Genomic DNA, 16,136 nt, shown 5'->3' with positions numbered 1-16,136 from the left:
CATAAGGGGAATGAATCAAGTGTTCGCTTTTTCTTTCTTTAAATAATGTCCTGTATGCCAAGGAAGGCATACGGGACATTATTTGTAGTTTTTAATTGAATAAATTCAAGTGGACGAAAAAAGTATTCGCCGTCGGTAGGTACCCAACCTTCGAATAACGTTTAGCACGCCACAGTATCTGTAGTAAACTTTAAAAAAAAAAGAAAAACGTTGAGATGATTACGAACTTTAGCGCGCATACCATGATGCAGCGCGTAAGAATGTCTACTTTCGCTTTCAATGTAGCCTCACAATCAATGCAATCCATTGGCAGTCGAGCAGTCGTCAATCCAAGCGAAGCGCTGTGATGTGCTATTTGTTGCCCGCTGGATGTGTCATTTTCGTTGTAATCTTGCGCAATTCTGGGTCGTAGTTATTTATTTTATGTGCCCATTATGAAGCTTTTCGCCATTGTATGAAGCGCAGTGCTGGTGCGCACAGCACAGCCGATGCAAGGACTCTCCGTTTAGGACAGTGTGCGACTGACGTCGGTGGTTGTCGTAATGTTACAGCTGGCAGCGATCACCTGTGACCAGCCTGCGACCAACGAGCTGTGATATAATGGTTGACAACCCTTTCTTCGCTGTTCTAATTGATCATATGACTTCATGTTTGCCTATGTGCTGGTGTTATTACTTGCGAAGCAGTTGTAAGCGCGCACCTGTTAGTTTCTGTTTGCAGCGAAGTCAGAAACTCTGGTGTTGATGGCCAGAAAACGCAGTTTTTTCTCCCCCACTCGTTTGCTGTTGCGCGTGATTTTTACGGTGGCTGTTCGAGCAGGCGTGCGATACTTGTACTAACTTTGCTTTTTCTGAACAATAAAGGAAGGAGAGAAGTGGTTGTTTACGTGCGCGCTTCCTTTGGCCTTGCAGTTTTCCTCGCTTTTGAGGCGGAGTGTGTTCAACAACATAACAAGAATGAAGCTGGCGACTACCGCACTGCCGGAATTGAAAGCACTGGCCGGCGCTATCATCGAACAACAGGAGACGACGCAGGGAGAGGTAACATCTGCTTTCACTTCTGGACTGATATTGGCAGCACTACAAGACCCCGGTTTATCTCAGAGGTGACGTTTCCATGTCGCGCGCGGCCAGAGGCCTGCAAGACTTTGACTAACCTCATGGCAACCGTGAGAATTTGTCGAAAATATTTCGTGGCAGTCGCCTCCCACTGGTCGCGTGATCGCATGACAAAGTGTCCGTGGAGTTTAAAAGTGTAATCACAACACTACACCGCATTTCAAGGAACGCGCAGCCTGGTGCCGTGAGTGTCAGAAATCGTTGAATTTCGTAAATCTCTTACAAAGCTATGAAAGGTGTTCCATTGAAAACGGTATCAGAATTGATATATCTGTGTTAACACTCTCCTTCCTGCAATAATTCTCTCAGTTCACAATCGATATCCACCACGTTTCTTCCGTTCATCACTTGGTTTACTATTTGATTAAACGCTAGCCGTCTGTAGTATCTGAGCATGGAAAGCAAGTTTTCTGCTTAATTGCTTCAGTTGTGATTACGATGGACTGAAAGTAAAAGTTGTAGTGATGCCATATTATCCCGAATTGCTGTTGACTTTTCTTCGAAAGAAAACTGAAATTGGTGGAATGATGCTTTGTACTTTGTCTAGTGTGTCCTCGTAGCTACAGTGTGTTTGAACCTTGATTTAGTGTACAGTCACCTACGTTTTCTTATGAAGAAAAGCCAGTGGCTTAAAACACTTCTACAGGGTAATTATTCACTGCAGGCAGTACAGAACATTTTTTAAATGCTCAATTGTCATTTCTCATAGATGCAACATTTGAAACATCCCAAAAAATATGGCAATGCTTCAGCAGCGTACAACAGTAGCAAAATGCGTTCACCTGATTATGGTAGTTTTGTTTTTGGTAGCGCAGGTTCTTGGAGAACCTTAGCTTCTAAACACTCTCAATTGCTTGCTTGTAATATGTGATTGAAGCATATACTTAGCTTACATATTCTTTTCTTCCCTTTCAGAACAAGCTCAAGTCATTTTGCAGTGCTTACAGGCAGGGTACGAAAGTGCAGAAAGCTGAATTTTTGCAGTTTCTTGCACGGGAATTTTACATTGACCGGCAACAATTTGAGGCATCTGCCAGAAGCTACCTCGAGGACACACAGGTAATGCCCGTTTCCCTTGTGGCCACTTGAGTTACTGCCTTTTTTGAAGTCTCTCACTTATGCTGAGAAACTTAAGTACAGTTGGTGACCCGTGTTTTTTTTAACACTTTTGAAAGTTTACTATTGCTGCTTGTTGGCACTTGGATTTCCAGTAATGTTGCATATATTGGTTTGAATCATGCTCTAAATCACTTGGCATATCTGCTTATCTTCCACGCCAGGAAAAGAAACTTGTATTTCCCTTGCCAATGGTGAAGCCATGTGCTCCAGAGACGAAGGCTGGCTTTGCTGTTTGTCTGGACAAACCATGCAGACAATGCTCCCAGATAGCTCATTTAAGAACGCTAACAAAAATTTTAATCTCATAAGAAACCTTAACTGGAAACAAAGAATGAATAAGTGTTAAAACATCTTTAATAGGGAGTTTTCGAACAGCGGCTCCAAACGTCTTGGAGTCCCAAGGAAATAGCGTCGAGGCCACTACGCATGTGCGAGACCCAAACAGCGTTTGGGTTTTGTGTTGGAGACGCTATTTTTTTAATTTAGCGGGAGCCCCAAAGCCTACCCCAAAAGCTTTGCAGCAAACAAACATGACGGCACACACTGAAGTGACGGCTCTTGGCCAAGACTAGAGTGGCCTAGAATAGGGGGAGTGTCCAAAGCACTGCAGACCCTATTCGAAAACTCCTAGCTCTTGCTTGACCCAAAGCGAGCATACGCAAAGAGCTTTGGGACCCCTATTCGAAAACTCCCTAATGCAATCTGAATAAAGGCACAGCATAGGCGTAGGCACAGCAGAGGGGATGGGGCTGTTCAAAATACTTCCCCCGTAACTTCAGTTTATGTGTACATATTGGCCATTTTAAGCCATAGCACAAGAAAATGTAGTGCGAGAATTGAGGAGGCAGGCATACACAGTCACTACACTTGCAACTGATGGGAGCACTGCTATTGTTTGAAATGCCCTCCATGTTCTCACCTTGTGCAGCACTGTAGACAGTGTGGGTGCCAACCAGTGTTCTATGGAGCCAGAGTATTGGTTTAATACCTTGATGTTGAAACAAGAGAAGTTATGGATGCCGATCTTATTTTCGAAGCAGCTGATGTGTCAGCATACCCCTTTAAAGTTTCCTATCTCGATTGTAGATGTGTCCATGTGCAGTTCTGAAGATCTCAGTTTACTTGTTCTTTTTTATATATACTTCATGGTTTTTGGGTTCTTGCAAGTAATATAGGTCAGGGAGTGTGTGAGCTGTATTTTTATAAGAAGTTAGTTGTGAGTGTAATGACTGTGTGCGTGTGCCTCCACTTTTCTTGTCCTGTCTTTTCCTCTGCCGCAATTTAAAATGGTCAACATATAGCACTTCACCAATTTTCTTTTTCACTTGTATGTATACATATGGAAACACACACACACAATCATAGGGATGAGGGTTTAGGCCTGTACCACCTTTCAAATGAAAGCTTGGCTGCGCCTTTCAGGCACAGATCACTGTAATGAAGGCACATGTGACCAAAGAATTCGTGTAATCTTGGGTAATATTTTATTTCCCTCTTCCTTCTTTAGAATGAGCCAGCATTCCGGTTCAGGAATGAAGAGCGCCTGGGTGCCCTGCTTATGCCGAAATATGTGTCGTTCTTTCACATACTGGGAAGGAGTGAAGGTGGTGTCAAGTTTCTCGTTGACATGAGGGGCGACTTGCTTGTAAGTATTGCAGCCAGCCAACAAGCATTTTCATCATTAGAATCTATCTACAGACTGTTTGGTTAATATTTGATGCAGTTTTTTTTGGACTAGTTGTCACTTATGTATAGTAAACTTGTTATTGAATGTGCTGCCTCATCATGTATAAACAAAGTGATGACAAAGCAGCTAACTGAATAGAAGAAAGCATTTGACATGGAACTTTTGTTAGCATGGAAAAACAAACTGCGGTGATAATCGGGACAAATGCAGCAATTGTCAAATCTCCAGAACCGAGGTGGCTCTCCGGGGGCCACTACTTGCATGGAGCACACAAAAATTTTCGCAATGGCTTGCATAAAGCATGGTGGTGTTATTGAATAAGCTGAAAGTCTGGAGTTGAAAGCACACTTAGACAGTGCAACAGCAGCATGGTTTCAAGAACACAATGGTTGCCTCAGTCAGCATAGACAGTACAGTAAGTTGTGCTTCAATGCTTGAAATGAAAAGGAAACGTGTCGGTGGCAATAACAAAGTAAAGCAAACACATTGCATGACCGTATAATGTAGACTAGTCTGGAAATTAAACAGTTTGGAGGTGCTGCCTGTTCGTGGCTTAAAAATGACAGGAAACTTGACGAAGCAGGAAAACAAACCTGCATTACAAAACTTAATTTTGGAATACTGGTGCAAAATTTGTTATTTACTTAAAGTGCATAGCTGTTAAGACAACTGCAGTGTGTCTCTTGATCTTTCCCTTTAGGATTTGATGCTGTCAATACAACCAGAAAACCCTTGCTTCTATGATGTTCGGCACATGAATACCATTCTCAAGGACCTGTTGGCACTGTGGTTCACGGTGGGCTTCATCAAACTGGAGCGCATCACGTGGCAGTCATCTTGTGAAATGCTGCAAAAGGTGAATTGAAATTGTTTATTTATCATTCATTTTTATGTACTTCAGCCCTTTAGCAGGGTGCATATTGTACAAAGAAACAGTGTCGTAGTAAGTCAACATAAAGCTGAACAGTTCATAAGAACAGCTGAAAATATGCAGACTGTACACATGCATAAGTAAAGACATGTATGACACACAGATACATGTGCTATGTCTGTGTCCAGTTTGCACTTTTTTAGCTGTTCTTATGGATTACCAGTGTGCCCGAGCTGCCACACTGGTGAGCTATCTATATCAAGGTACAAATATAGGAGATCATTCTGAAGGACACAAAAAAATTTCTGCACTAGATATCTCTGGATGTTTCAAAATGTTGGTTACACATTTCTGTGTAGCTCTGATAACATTAAAGGAGGCACTGGTAATTTTCTGTGTGTCTGCTTGTAATAAGGAAAAGTTCAGTGAGTGATGTTCTGCCTTGCACATTTGCACACAAAGACAAAAAGGAGTTCCCTTTCGCATTAGGATCCTAAGGTGAAAAAGCATATGAGTAATTGAGTAGTGATGATGACCTTCTGTGAAGATACATAGCAACTGTCATCGTTAAGTTTATTTTTATTTACGAGTCCTGACATTACTCTCAGAAACTTCAAAAATAATAATGGCAATGGTGGCTCTCATGATGCTCAATTATGCTGCAAAGGATGCAGTCATCAGCTTAAAATTTTTTTTTTTTTAGGAACTGTGTTTGGGGGGGAGAGATTTTTTGCTTGTACAGCAGAGGCCGAAGCTCCAAGTCATGAGTTAAAGTACCCCTGACAGCGAAAGTTTTGTTTGTGATTTTTTTATTGTAATTTGTAGCGTTGCGTCTAGTAATCACAAAATTGAATCGTAAATGCTGTAACGTATCCTATAATTAATGCTAGCGTAATTAATTGAGAACGATTTTGCATCAGTTCGAAACGCCGGCCTAAATATCATAAACTAGCGCCCCACAGCAGGGGCGCTTTTTTCAAATGAGGGTTTCGCATGCTCTAAAGAATGATGCGATGCAGGTGCTTCGATATGTCAAGTGCATGCCCCCCCCCCTTCCCTCCCTCCCTCTTGCCCCCTCAGGTAAATGTAAAAAAAAGCATTCCTGGCCAAAGCAGCCAGAAATACGTTGAGAGCAGCCCAACAACAGAGCGAGAGGGATGACGAACAATAGTCCTCGCTGGGTGCTGCAGTCGTGGTATTGTGCGTGCCCCGAAAATCTTCTCTGACGTCGACAATAGTCGCTTTACTCGTGGAACATCACACAGGGCCTCAGTCTACGTCATATGAGTGGCGATATCGCGAGGTGCTGCCACCTAAGATGAGCACTCACGCTTACTTTAAAACCAAATTAAAGTATCTTAAAGGCAATATCCGGAACTAAGAATCGGCCAGAAGTGCTCCCGTATACAGGACAATCAAACAACACAAACACCTTGAGGTTTCAATTTTGGTGTCAGGGATCCTTTAAGCGAGAAGGCACACACTTGCTGCAGATAAGAGATACATATTGGAAAAGACTAGAAAGCAAACTGCTAATACAGTTGACAAGTGCAGGGTTATTGACTATAAAATAATGTTTCTAGACTGGTTGACCTTATCTACGAAAACTCTGGAAAGGTTCATGAATAATGCACCAACCTCAAGACCAAGAGCTGGAAAGATGTTGTGAGTGAAATCAATTAACACATGTATTGGTTGTATTGCTGTGTGATGGCATGATAAAAATCTGCGATTTCAATGGGTTTTTTTTCTATATTTGGGCCATATTGGTGCAGCAAATGTTTACAAAACTTTGTAAGTTAGTCCTCAGCTGGCTTCCTTAAAACACACTGCCATCCTTCTTTACCAATAAAAAGTAAATGTTGCTCAAGCTAGGGCAGCAAACCTTCATAACATCCTTGTGAGCTGTCACAGGAACTTCACAACCGCATTGATGTCCATTTTTAATTTTTGCATGTTTTATAGCCTATCAAGCCTCCGCTCTTGGTAAAAGTGGCTTCGTCTAATTTTAGTGTAGGTATGTAATTCACTAATAATGCAACTCAGCATGTGGTTTATTTATTTATTTTTTCATGTCCTTAATTTATTCTCCCACTCTTGTCTGGAAATCGCAGATCTCAGAGTACGAGGCCGTTCATCCAATACGAAACTGGACTGACCTGAAGCGACGTGTGGGCCCTTACCGCCGCTGCTATGTCTTCACGCACAGCTGCATGCCTGGCGAGCCCATTGTAGTGCTGCACACTGCCCTTACTAGCTCCATTTCGTCCTCCATTCAGGTGTATCTCTTTCTTTTAACACGACAGTGTTAATAAACCCATGTCGCAGAAAATTCGATGTCGTCATCATCTGCGCTGTATATGAGCGTACAAACCCGATAGATGCAAGGAATGAAAATTGGGGTTCGAACCCAGGCATTCTGTGTGGTAGCCAAGTACTCTACCGCTAGCCATGCCACTGCTTGAAACTGCTTCAAAAAAAGACCAAAGCAATTTCAAGCTTCGTGTTGGGCGAGGAGTTGCGTTTACAAATGTAATATTGCGTAGCAGAAGCTTAGAATCGCACCAGGCATCACACCATGTCAAATGCGTAACAAATGGGTGGTTTAAAGCTGCCCACCCATTACAAAGGGCTCAGCCATAATTCATCATTGTCATCATCAGCCATAACATGAACAAAGCGTGCTGCTACACAGACGCGCATATTTCCTTACACACACATAGTGGGTACTTTGCTACAGAGGTGGAGTGCAGGATAACACTGTCACGTTATCCTGCACTAGCATTATCTCTTAAAGCGTTAATTCTTAAATGCAAAACTTAAGTGTTTGGGGACACTATTGGGGACAGAAGCTATTGGGGACAGAAGCTATTGGGGACAGAAGCAATATTGGGGACAGGCTATTGGGGACAGAAGCTTGCAGACACCAGCAGTTGCTATGCAGCCATAATGTCCTCACTGCTCCATTCAGGTGTGGGTACCTCTTTGCCAAACAATTGCTTAGGTGGAGATCAGTTTAGGCAACAAAAGTTGGCAGGTTTGGGTGTACTGCAATACAGCTTCTTCACTGCTCTTTGACGTTAAAAGGTTCATGCAAGTGACATGATGTGAACCCTCCAGAGGATGGTACATCTTGAAATTTGGTAATAGTGATAATCGTTGGGGTTTTACATCCCAAAACCACGATATGATCTTGAGAGACACCGAAGTGGAGGGCTCTGAAAGTTTTGACCACCTGGGGCTCTTTAACATTTACCTAAATCTAAGCACACAAGCCTCTAGCATTTTGACTCCATCAAAATGTGGCCACTGTTGCCGGGATTCAATCCCGCAACCTTTGGGTCAGCAGTCTAGACCACTGTTGTTGTCCTTGACAACTCGTGACTGCTTCTTGTGCTAAGGTTAACTTTCTCACTTACCATAACACAGAACACTTGCAGAATGGGCATCAAGTTCTGACAACGTTCGTTAAGGTTTTGGCTAGACTGTGTTGATTAATAAATTGTTACGCAAATAAAACTTCCTACTCTTTAATTGTTGTTTATTGTGACATCTGTGTTTCAGTACCACATATGATGAGGGCAGTAGCAAGAAATGCTTGAGCAATTGTAGACAGTTTCTATCTTGCTGTGGAATTGGTTTGCTTGCAAGCATTCTTAGGTGATTTCATGAATTAATCTAGATGATCACTTCATTTTACTCACACTAACCACTTTGTTGTCCAATACAGAGGATCGTTGGCCACCGGCATAGTCCCACAGAACCTGAGCCCCCTGAAGATTGGGAGGATGAAAAAATCATCAAGTGTGCTATCTTCTACTCAATTTCCTCAACTCAGAAAGGTAAGTGCTTAAATGTTACTTTACGTTAAGTCCTAACCAAAGTAGTCGTACTGTAAAATTGTTGGCACTGTTATGGATGATAACGGGAGGAAAGTGTTGTACTCTTTAGTTGCTGCTTGCTGTGATAAAAAAAGTGGTCAGCAGACCGTAATTTTTATCAGTGAGATGCAGGTTCTACTTTGATATCTTACAACACTGTACTATTTACTGTTATGCTAGCTGCAGTCCAGCTCCATTCTTCCTATTCTGTCGATAGGCCCATGGCTATCTTCCACTGTAAGCATGTATTCAGGCTATCATTTCGACAGGTCAAGCTCCAGATGAATGCACTTGTATGTCTTCTTGCTGTGCCCAGGTCTACAAGGCATCGAGCTTGGAAAGTATCTCATCCAAAGTGTAGTGAAGAAGGTCAAAGCCGAGTTCCCCAACGTGAATGAATTCTCATCACTTTCTCCAATTCCTGGCTTTAAGGAGTGGATCATGTCAGAAATAGTGAAGATCCTCAGAGGTACTTAAGCCTCCTACAAGTTCTCTTCTTCCTCCTTCTGTGTACTAAGTAGCATAGACTAGCAGCTGTTCAAGTGTTTGCTGTGAGAATTCTTCCCAAAGTATTCTTCATGCACACTAGCACCAAATCTTTACATTCGTGATGTAATTGGGTGGCTTTCACCACCCTTTTCATTTTTCTAATTCTTCCTCAACAACCCACAATCGCTTGATGCCCATGGAGATCACCTGTGGAGCACAAGGTTGCTGGTTTGGTTCCCAGTCTTTGCAATTGCAGTCTAAAATATGTGTAAAGCACTAAAATTCTTTTATGGGATAACTGTTGGATTTATCCGAATTTGTTCCTGTCGAGAGAGCAAGGTAAAACTTTGGTGCACATGAAAGAAACCAAGGTGGTCAAAATTAATCCGGAGTATGCAATACCTTATATTCCGTTGTGACGTTTCAAAATGTTAAACAATGTAATTTATTTAAGTCCACTTGCCATCCATCCTGTTACAGGGATTTTGTGTAATGCAGGTAGAGTTGAAAGGTAGTTTGCGCATAGTAAATCTGTCACAGATGTGCAGGGCCTGATATTTCTTTCTTTCTTAGAGGGGCAATGTTCGTTTCGCCATAATGCCAAGAACAGAGGAGCAGCCCGCAGGTGGCATGTGAGTTATGAATGAGCAATAGTGCACTTAGACGTAGTGACAGAACTGATTGACAGGCTTTGTTTTTACTGGATATAATGTAAAAAATTAGCTATTCACTGTTCTCTGGTGTGAAACAATGCAGAGAGGCATGGCACACATTAGTGATGTTTCTTTCTCACTTTTATTAACAGTAACAAGCCCCAAAAGCCCACGAACATTACATAGGAGCAGATGCTGAGGAATTGGGGGGGGGGGGTACATTTTGGCATAATGAGCAGTTAAATGTATCGTCGAAATAAAGTGATTGCAAGAAATTATTCAGTGCATTATAAAACATTAGTATGAAGAATAAGAACACAATTAGTCACTTACATTGGTAGAAAACAGCACATTAAAAAATGCAGATAGTACAAGGAAATACAGGAGTACAAGAAGAATATTCTGCGAAAATAGCTGGAATACTGCCCGCACTTGTGAAATAAGTGTCTTCTAACTCATGTTATGAGTTAAAATTCCACATGCACATGTTCAAACTGGAAAGAGTCTGGAATATTATTGCAGTTTTGTTGGTAGCCTCTTAGGCAGAAAAGAACTTCATTAGGTGCTTTCAGAAAATTATCTGTATTAGCCACATTAGCCACCGATGTTGGAAAATAATCTGACACCTGAATAACTTGGGGAAGTGAATTCTATTGAGACTTTACTGCAAGTTGTATGCATATGTAGAGAAATGAAGTTGGATTAACAAATAAAATTAATGGGGGAAATTAAAAAATCAATCGATCACAAGTCCGAAATGTGGTGAGTGGCTCTTCAGCTACCATCATTATGAATAACTCTTTAAAACATGGACGTAGCTTCTAGGTCACGGTATCAGTGCCACGATAACACATTACATGCCACCTCTCTCGTTTCGACCGTCATCTTCTCACTGGATTTTCAACAAATACATGTTGATAATGCAAAATGCTCGTCTGCTTAGTTTTACATTGACATGGAAGAGATTGGGGTGATCACAGTTAATCTAGAGCCCCTCGCTATTGTGTCTGTCCGAGACCCTGTACTGCTTTGAATTGTAAGACGTAAGGAATTACTTTTCAAGCCTTGACAGTCAGCTGAGGAAATGAGGTCATGAGTTCAATTACCAGCCACATTCCACTGTAGGTGATGGGCAAACACACTTGTCCCTCATGCTTTATACTCATCAATGTCAGTCCCCCACTGTGGTATCATCTGTTGCAGCCAGTCTTTTAAATTTGTAAATTAAAGCCAGCCCTCTGTCAATCACTTTACAAGCTGTACTTGGCATTAGGGCTCCAGGTAAAAGCTTATTTTACTTGTGTTTGCCCTTCCCCCTCCCTTCCCTCTTTTTTTATTTATATATACACGCGTGTCTGCAGCTGGCTGAATTCAGTTATTGCACATGTCATTCCTTTCTGTGTCTCCTCTGTTGTTTCATGCAAGTAGAACAGTGCAATTAGGAGAGCTTGTGTCTCTTGCACAAGTGAGAATGACCGACATCTGCGTCGTTGCCGCAGGTAATGCCGAGGCAAGCAAGCTGTTCAATCGTCAGAAGCTAGAGGCAGCTGTGGAGCCGTACAGTGAAAACAGGCATCCGTTGGATGCGCTTCTGATGCTGCTGCGCAACAACGGCTGGTTCCACATTCCCGAACTGGTTGCCCAGCTTGAGGAGCCTCTGATGCACCTCTGCGCATTCTATCTCTACCACGAGAAACGGCGCGGTTATGCTCTCAACAGCGTTGGTGGGTTGCAGTTGTACCCTTGGGCACACGAAGCTTTTTGAATGTGAATCTGCATTGAAGAAGCACTGAATGTGAAGCTATCTTACTTCAGAAATTTCATAAACAACCGTCATACTGTTCATAATTTTGCTTAAGAAATTTTATAAGCCATTTACTTTAAGTGAGAAGGGATGAAAAATTTGTCAACGTGGACTGTCGCTGGAGCCAATGTTTCGACAAGCGGAGCTGGATCCAATGTTTCGACAAGCGGACTTGTCAAAACGTCGGCTCCAGCGACACCTCGTGTTCACGAATTTTTCATCCCTTCAAGCTTCCCTCTACCCCAGATCTTCTGCCTTTTTTTAATTTAAGCGAGAAATGATACAAATATTCTTTCAGCAAGATTGGCGTAATTTACATATGGTAACATTGGCAGATTGCACTTCCCGCTTGTTGTAATGAAAATTGAGATATTCTGTAATTAGCCCTATTTCTTTTTTCCAAGCTTCACTTACATGGGTAATCGCTTATACAATGCACTATGCATACTAGTAATTGTATGTATTTATTTTTCTTAGGGGTGTGCGAATATTCGAAATTTCTAATATTTTTCGAATAGTGTTTGCTATTCGATTCGATTCGCACTGGAATTTTACTATTCGAACTATTCGAACTTCCCAAAAACAAATACAGTCAACGTCCGATTGAAAATGACCCCTTCAGATTTTCAATATGCTTCACCTCCTTACACTCTAGTATTGAGGCAAAGCTTTCTTTCAAGCTCCGTTACGGTCGAACTTAGCCAAGAGACATTGAACGACCGTTTGGAAGTGGTCCCTAGATTTTCAATATGTTTCACCTCATCACACCCCCGTATTGCGGCAAAGCTGCCTTTCAAACTCCGCTACGGTCGCAAATGTATTAACTCAAGAAAACGCTGGTTCCAATATGGAGATGAAAGATTTGGCAGAGTTGGGGGCTCAATTAATGCTGTTTTGGACCTGAAATTTGGGCAGGAAGTCCGAAAAATCGGACGCCAAAGCTTTTTAGCATCCAAAATTTCAGATGTTTTTATATATCGACGTCTACGAGGCAGATTTGGAACTCCCGACTTGAAGGGAGCACACCCTTGTCTGCCACACCAGTTGGCCTTCCACAGAAGTTGAGAGAGGAGGAGAGGCTGAGGAAATGGCATTTTTGCCCATCACTTGTAAAGTGTTGTCGGCAACACTTTGGTTGCACCAAATCATCTACATAAATAGAATTTGGCCTCTACATTGCCTCATTCTTGATAAGGAAGACAACTATGAAATAAGACCCCACCAGCGCTTCATCAACCTAGCGAAAAAAAACACTTTCATGCTGCTATCTCACAAGAACATACTTCCAACTCACGTGCTACGTGACGCCAACAGGCAAAAAAAGAGTGTTCCACACTCGCCGCCATGGCTGCGATTGGCGCTGACTAACACTCCTTGGTTTAAATCAACATATATACCCCAGAAAGTGGACGATGGGATGACCGCCGCCGTAGCTCAGTGGTAGAGCATCGGAGGCGTTATTCGAAGGTCGCAGGTTCGGTCCCTGCCGGCGGCAAGTCATCTTTTCGTCCACTTTACTTTCTTCACATTTATATTCTAAATACTACAGATAACACCCCCTATACTTTCCTTGGCGTTATTGTCTGTTAGTTCTCATTAATGTTGTGTCTAACAAAGATAAACGAGCCCTTAAAAATAATCTGCTTTCCTTCAGAACATACTTAGGGATTCTCTGCAACTTTTCCTGCAATTTCACTTCGAATTATTCGAAAAATGTTTGAGAAATATTCGAAAATTATTCAAAATTATTCGATTCGATTCGCACTCAATCTTTATTATTCGAATTCGCTTCGCACCCAAAATTTTGCTATTCGCACAGCTCTAAATTTTTTTCTTTTCAAGTGTATCCGTAAGCTGCTATTCATAGCTTAAGAAGTCTACAAAATATGCTGCAACTACTTTTTACTCCTGTGCACATTTTTTTCCCGCAGCCAAAGTGGTTCAGCTAAGTACATCTAACTACCAGCCACATAGACAAGAAATATGATTAAGTGCTTCTGGTATAATAACGATTCTTTCTGCAGCTGGCCTGTTTTTTGTATACCCAAACACCTCTTCTCAACTTCGCTTTGCTATTTAGGTACAGAAAGCTATAACCTGCACGTCATTAAGTGAGAGCAATCTGGAATTTCTTGCTTTCTTTTTCAGCCAACTTTCACCTGAAAAATGGCGCTGTGATCTGGCGGCTAAACTGGCTGGGTGACGTTTCTCCCCGTGGGCTTTCATCATCTTGTTCCATTATGGTGAACTACAGGTGAATGACACCCCTGGCTACACCGACCTTTAAAAGAGCCAAACGTATAAGTTATTGTTCTAGTGGAAACGGTATTGTAGTCTAGCTTCACCTCTGCAAATATAAGCAGCCGTGTGAATACTTTCATAATGCTTGAGCTCTCCTGTATTTTTAATAGAAGCTTGCACCTATTTATATAACGTCTACACATTAGCGCTGCTGTGGTCAGTCCACTTGCCAAATGTCTGGGTAGTGCAAGTGTTGGCTTTCCTGGGTCAACTAGACTTTTTAGCTTTTAGGCTCTCACTGCTGGTTTCAGTAATTATGTAAAAGGCTCTGAGCTTGTCACACAGCAACACTGCTGCAGTAATTGAGTTTTGTTGGTGGTGCACTCCTACTAGAAAGTTGTTCCAAGATGCCAGATCACGGCATCTACTAATCACGGGTCGGATAATGTCTTGCTGTTACTTTGTTTCTTGGTATACAATTGTTGAAGTGAGGCCTGCCTGCAAATGTCTGCAATATGGCTGCTTCAGTCATTGGTAGTTGCGCTAATCTTTTTCCACTACAGTTGTACTTATTTTACGGCGCAGTCTTTATTGCAACGTTTTTGTAGGGAAGGTTTGTTTGTTTGATTTATTTACCTATTTGTTTGTTTGTTGCACTAGCTGAAAAAGGCAGCGCTGCAAAGTTCACAAAGATGGCAGACGACACAGACGACGCATGTCTGCTGTCTTTCTGAACTTTGCAGCTCTGCCTTTTCATCCATAATGTTCCAACTAGCGCCTACACAAGCTCCTCCGATTGGACTATTTTTGCATTTGACTGAATATCCCGTGATGTGCCCTTAGGTACTACTTGGAGGACATGGAAGACTACAGGCATACTTATGTGGAGAACGGAACCATCACAACTTCAGACATGTTCGCAGAACTGCTGAAGCCTCTTCAATCCTTGTTGTAAAGTTGTTTGTCATTTAACATGTGTGCCTGCTGTTCTGAAAATGACACTGGAGTACATGCCTGCATTATGGCAGCTGTCACCAATTGACTTTTTGTTATTATATGGAAATGACATTCTTTAAGTGTCAAGCAAAAGTAAACATACAAGCATAACACTAGGATGAGAAGGACAGGCACAAACATTCAGTTTAGTGTTGCATTCTGCAAGCCAGCTTTTCTGTACCATGAATACCAAACAGCTTGCTTTGTTTTTTGGCATTTCATTGACTTAATCTCTTCACTGATGAACAAAATGTAGGCAAGAAAAAGAGATGCAGTTTGCAAATTTTTATTACATATGGTTCTACAATTGCAAACATTGTGAAACACAACTAAAGAACATGAAAATATTGTCATTTTCAAAGGGTAGAAATGGTTGTCCACAAAGGTGGACATTAATTGTGAACATGGTAAAAACACCCCTGATAAATGCGAATTCTGTCCTTCAGTGCTTTAAATATTATTCAGATGATTCTCAGAGACCAGTAGCATAAATTGGGATCATACTGTTGCATGAAAAAAACCGTTAATTGCAAAACCTTTAAAGTTGATGCTCATTCACACCTGTGACTTGCACGGGTCGTGCGGCGATTTACCACTGGCAACCAAAAAGCGACTCAGAGCGACCAATGTTCACACCTGCATGCGACTTATATTCGTTGCCACACAGAATTCACATCTGCTCTCATATGGCTCTCATTACCATTGCCTCATAATATAAGCTGACGTTCTGTTCCTGCGCATGTTATTGGTTCAGAGCTTTGCAACTGCACTCGCGCGACTGAAAAACCGAACAGTGAGCAACTGAGCTAAAGCAGTCACTTTGCGACCAAAGCGGCCATTTCTGACTAACTCGGTTGCATGACTAGTGCTAGACACGGGTGTGAACGATCTTTTAGGCCTAAGTCGCTGTGGGCAGCACGAACTGTTCGCCACCGTTTTCGTTTGTTTGCCCCAGACGCCGAAATTGACTTCTGCTTGCTCACTCTTGGAGTATGGGTAAAGGACACTCTGTGTAACGAAGGCGGGAGTTTTCAATTGTGCTGAGCAGTTCGCTGTTGTGTAGTTTGCTTAAGATGTCTTGTCCAGAAACATGCACACTGGTAGCAAGGAGTTTAAATGTATATATTGCAGTTTTTAAACTGGGGCTCGTTACTGCTAAAGCCAGGTATGTGACATGCGGATCCTGAGACTACCACTAATTTTGAGACAGCCGTTTAAAAACTTGCAGAAAAATACACGTGTTCTGCTCGTCATTTTTTCGCTAAGCCTTTCTTGGG

General features: G+C 42.0%; 1 protein-coding gene across 1 annotated transcript; it reads left to right on the top strand.

The window, feature by feature from the left end:
• The first annotated feature begins 327 nt into the window (after nt 1-327).
• Nucleotides 328-14,835, top strand: LOC119396877 (malonyl-CoA decarboxylase, mitochondrial). Its single transcript, XM_037664232.2, has 11 exons — nt 328-603; nt 912-1,040; nt 2,034-2,177; nt 3,745-3,882; nt 4,625-4,780; nt 6,910-7,074; nt 8,526-8,637; nt 8,993-9,145; nt 11,318-11,542; nt 13,771-13,876; nt 14,707-14,835. The coding sequence occupies exons 1-11, from the start codon at nt 601-603 to the stop codon at nt 14,816-14,818; spliced, it is 1,443 nt and encodes a 480-aa protein (XP_037520160.1). The 5' UTR covers nt 328-600; the 3' UTR covers nt 14,819-14,835.
• Nucleotides 14,836-16,136: the final 1,301 nt, after the last annotated feature.

Source organism: Rhipicephalus sanguineus, chromosome 6 (assembly GCF_013339695.2).
Source record: "Rhipicephalus sanguineus isolate Rsan-2018 chromosome 6, BIME_Rsan_1.4, whole genome shotgun sequence".
Lineage (NCBI taxonomy): Eukaryota > Metazoa > Arthropoda > Arachnida > Ixodida > Ixodidae > Rhipicephalus > Rhipicephalus sanguineus.
This window is presented reverse-complemented; position numbering and strand designations above follow the sequence as displayed.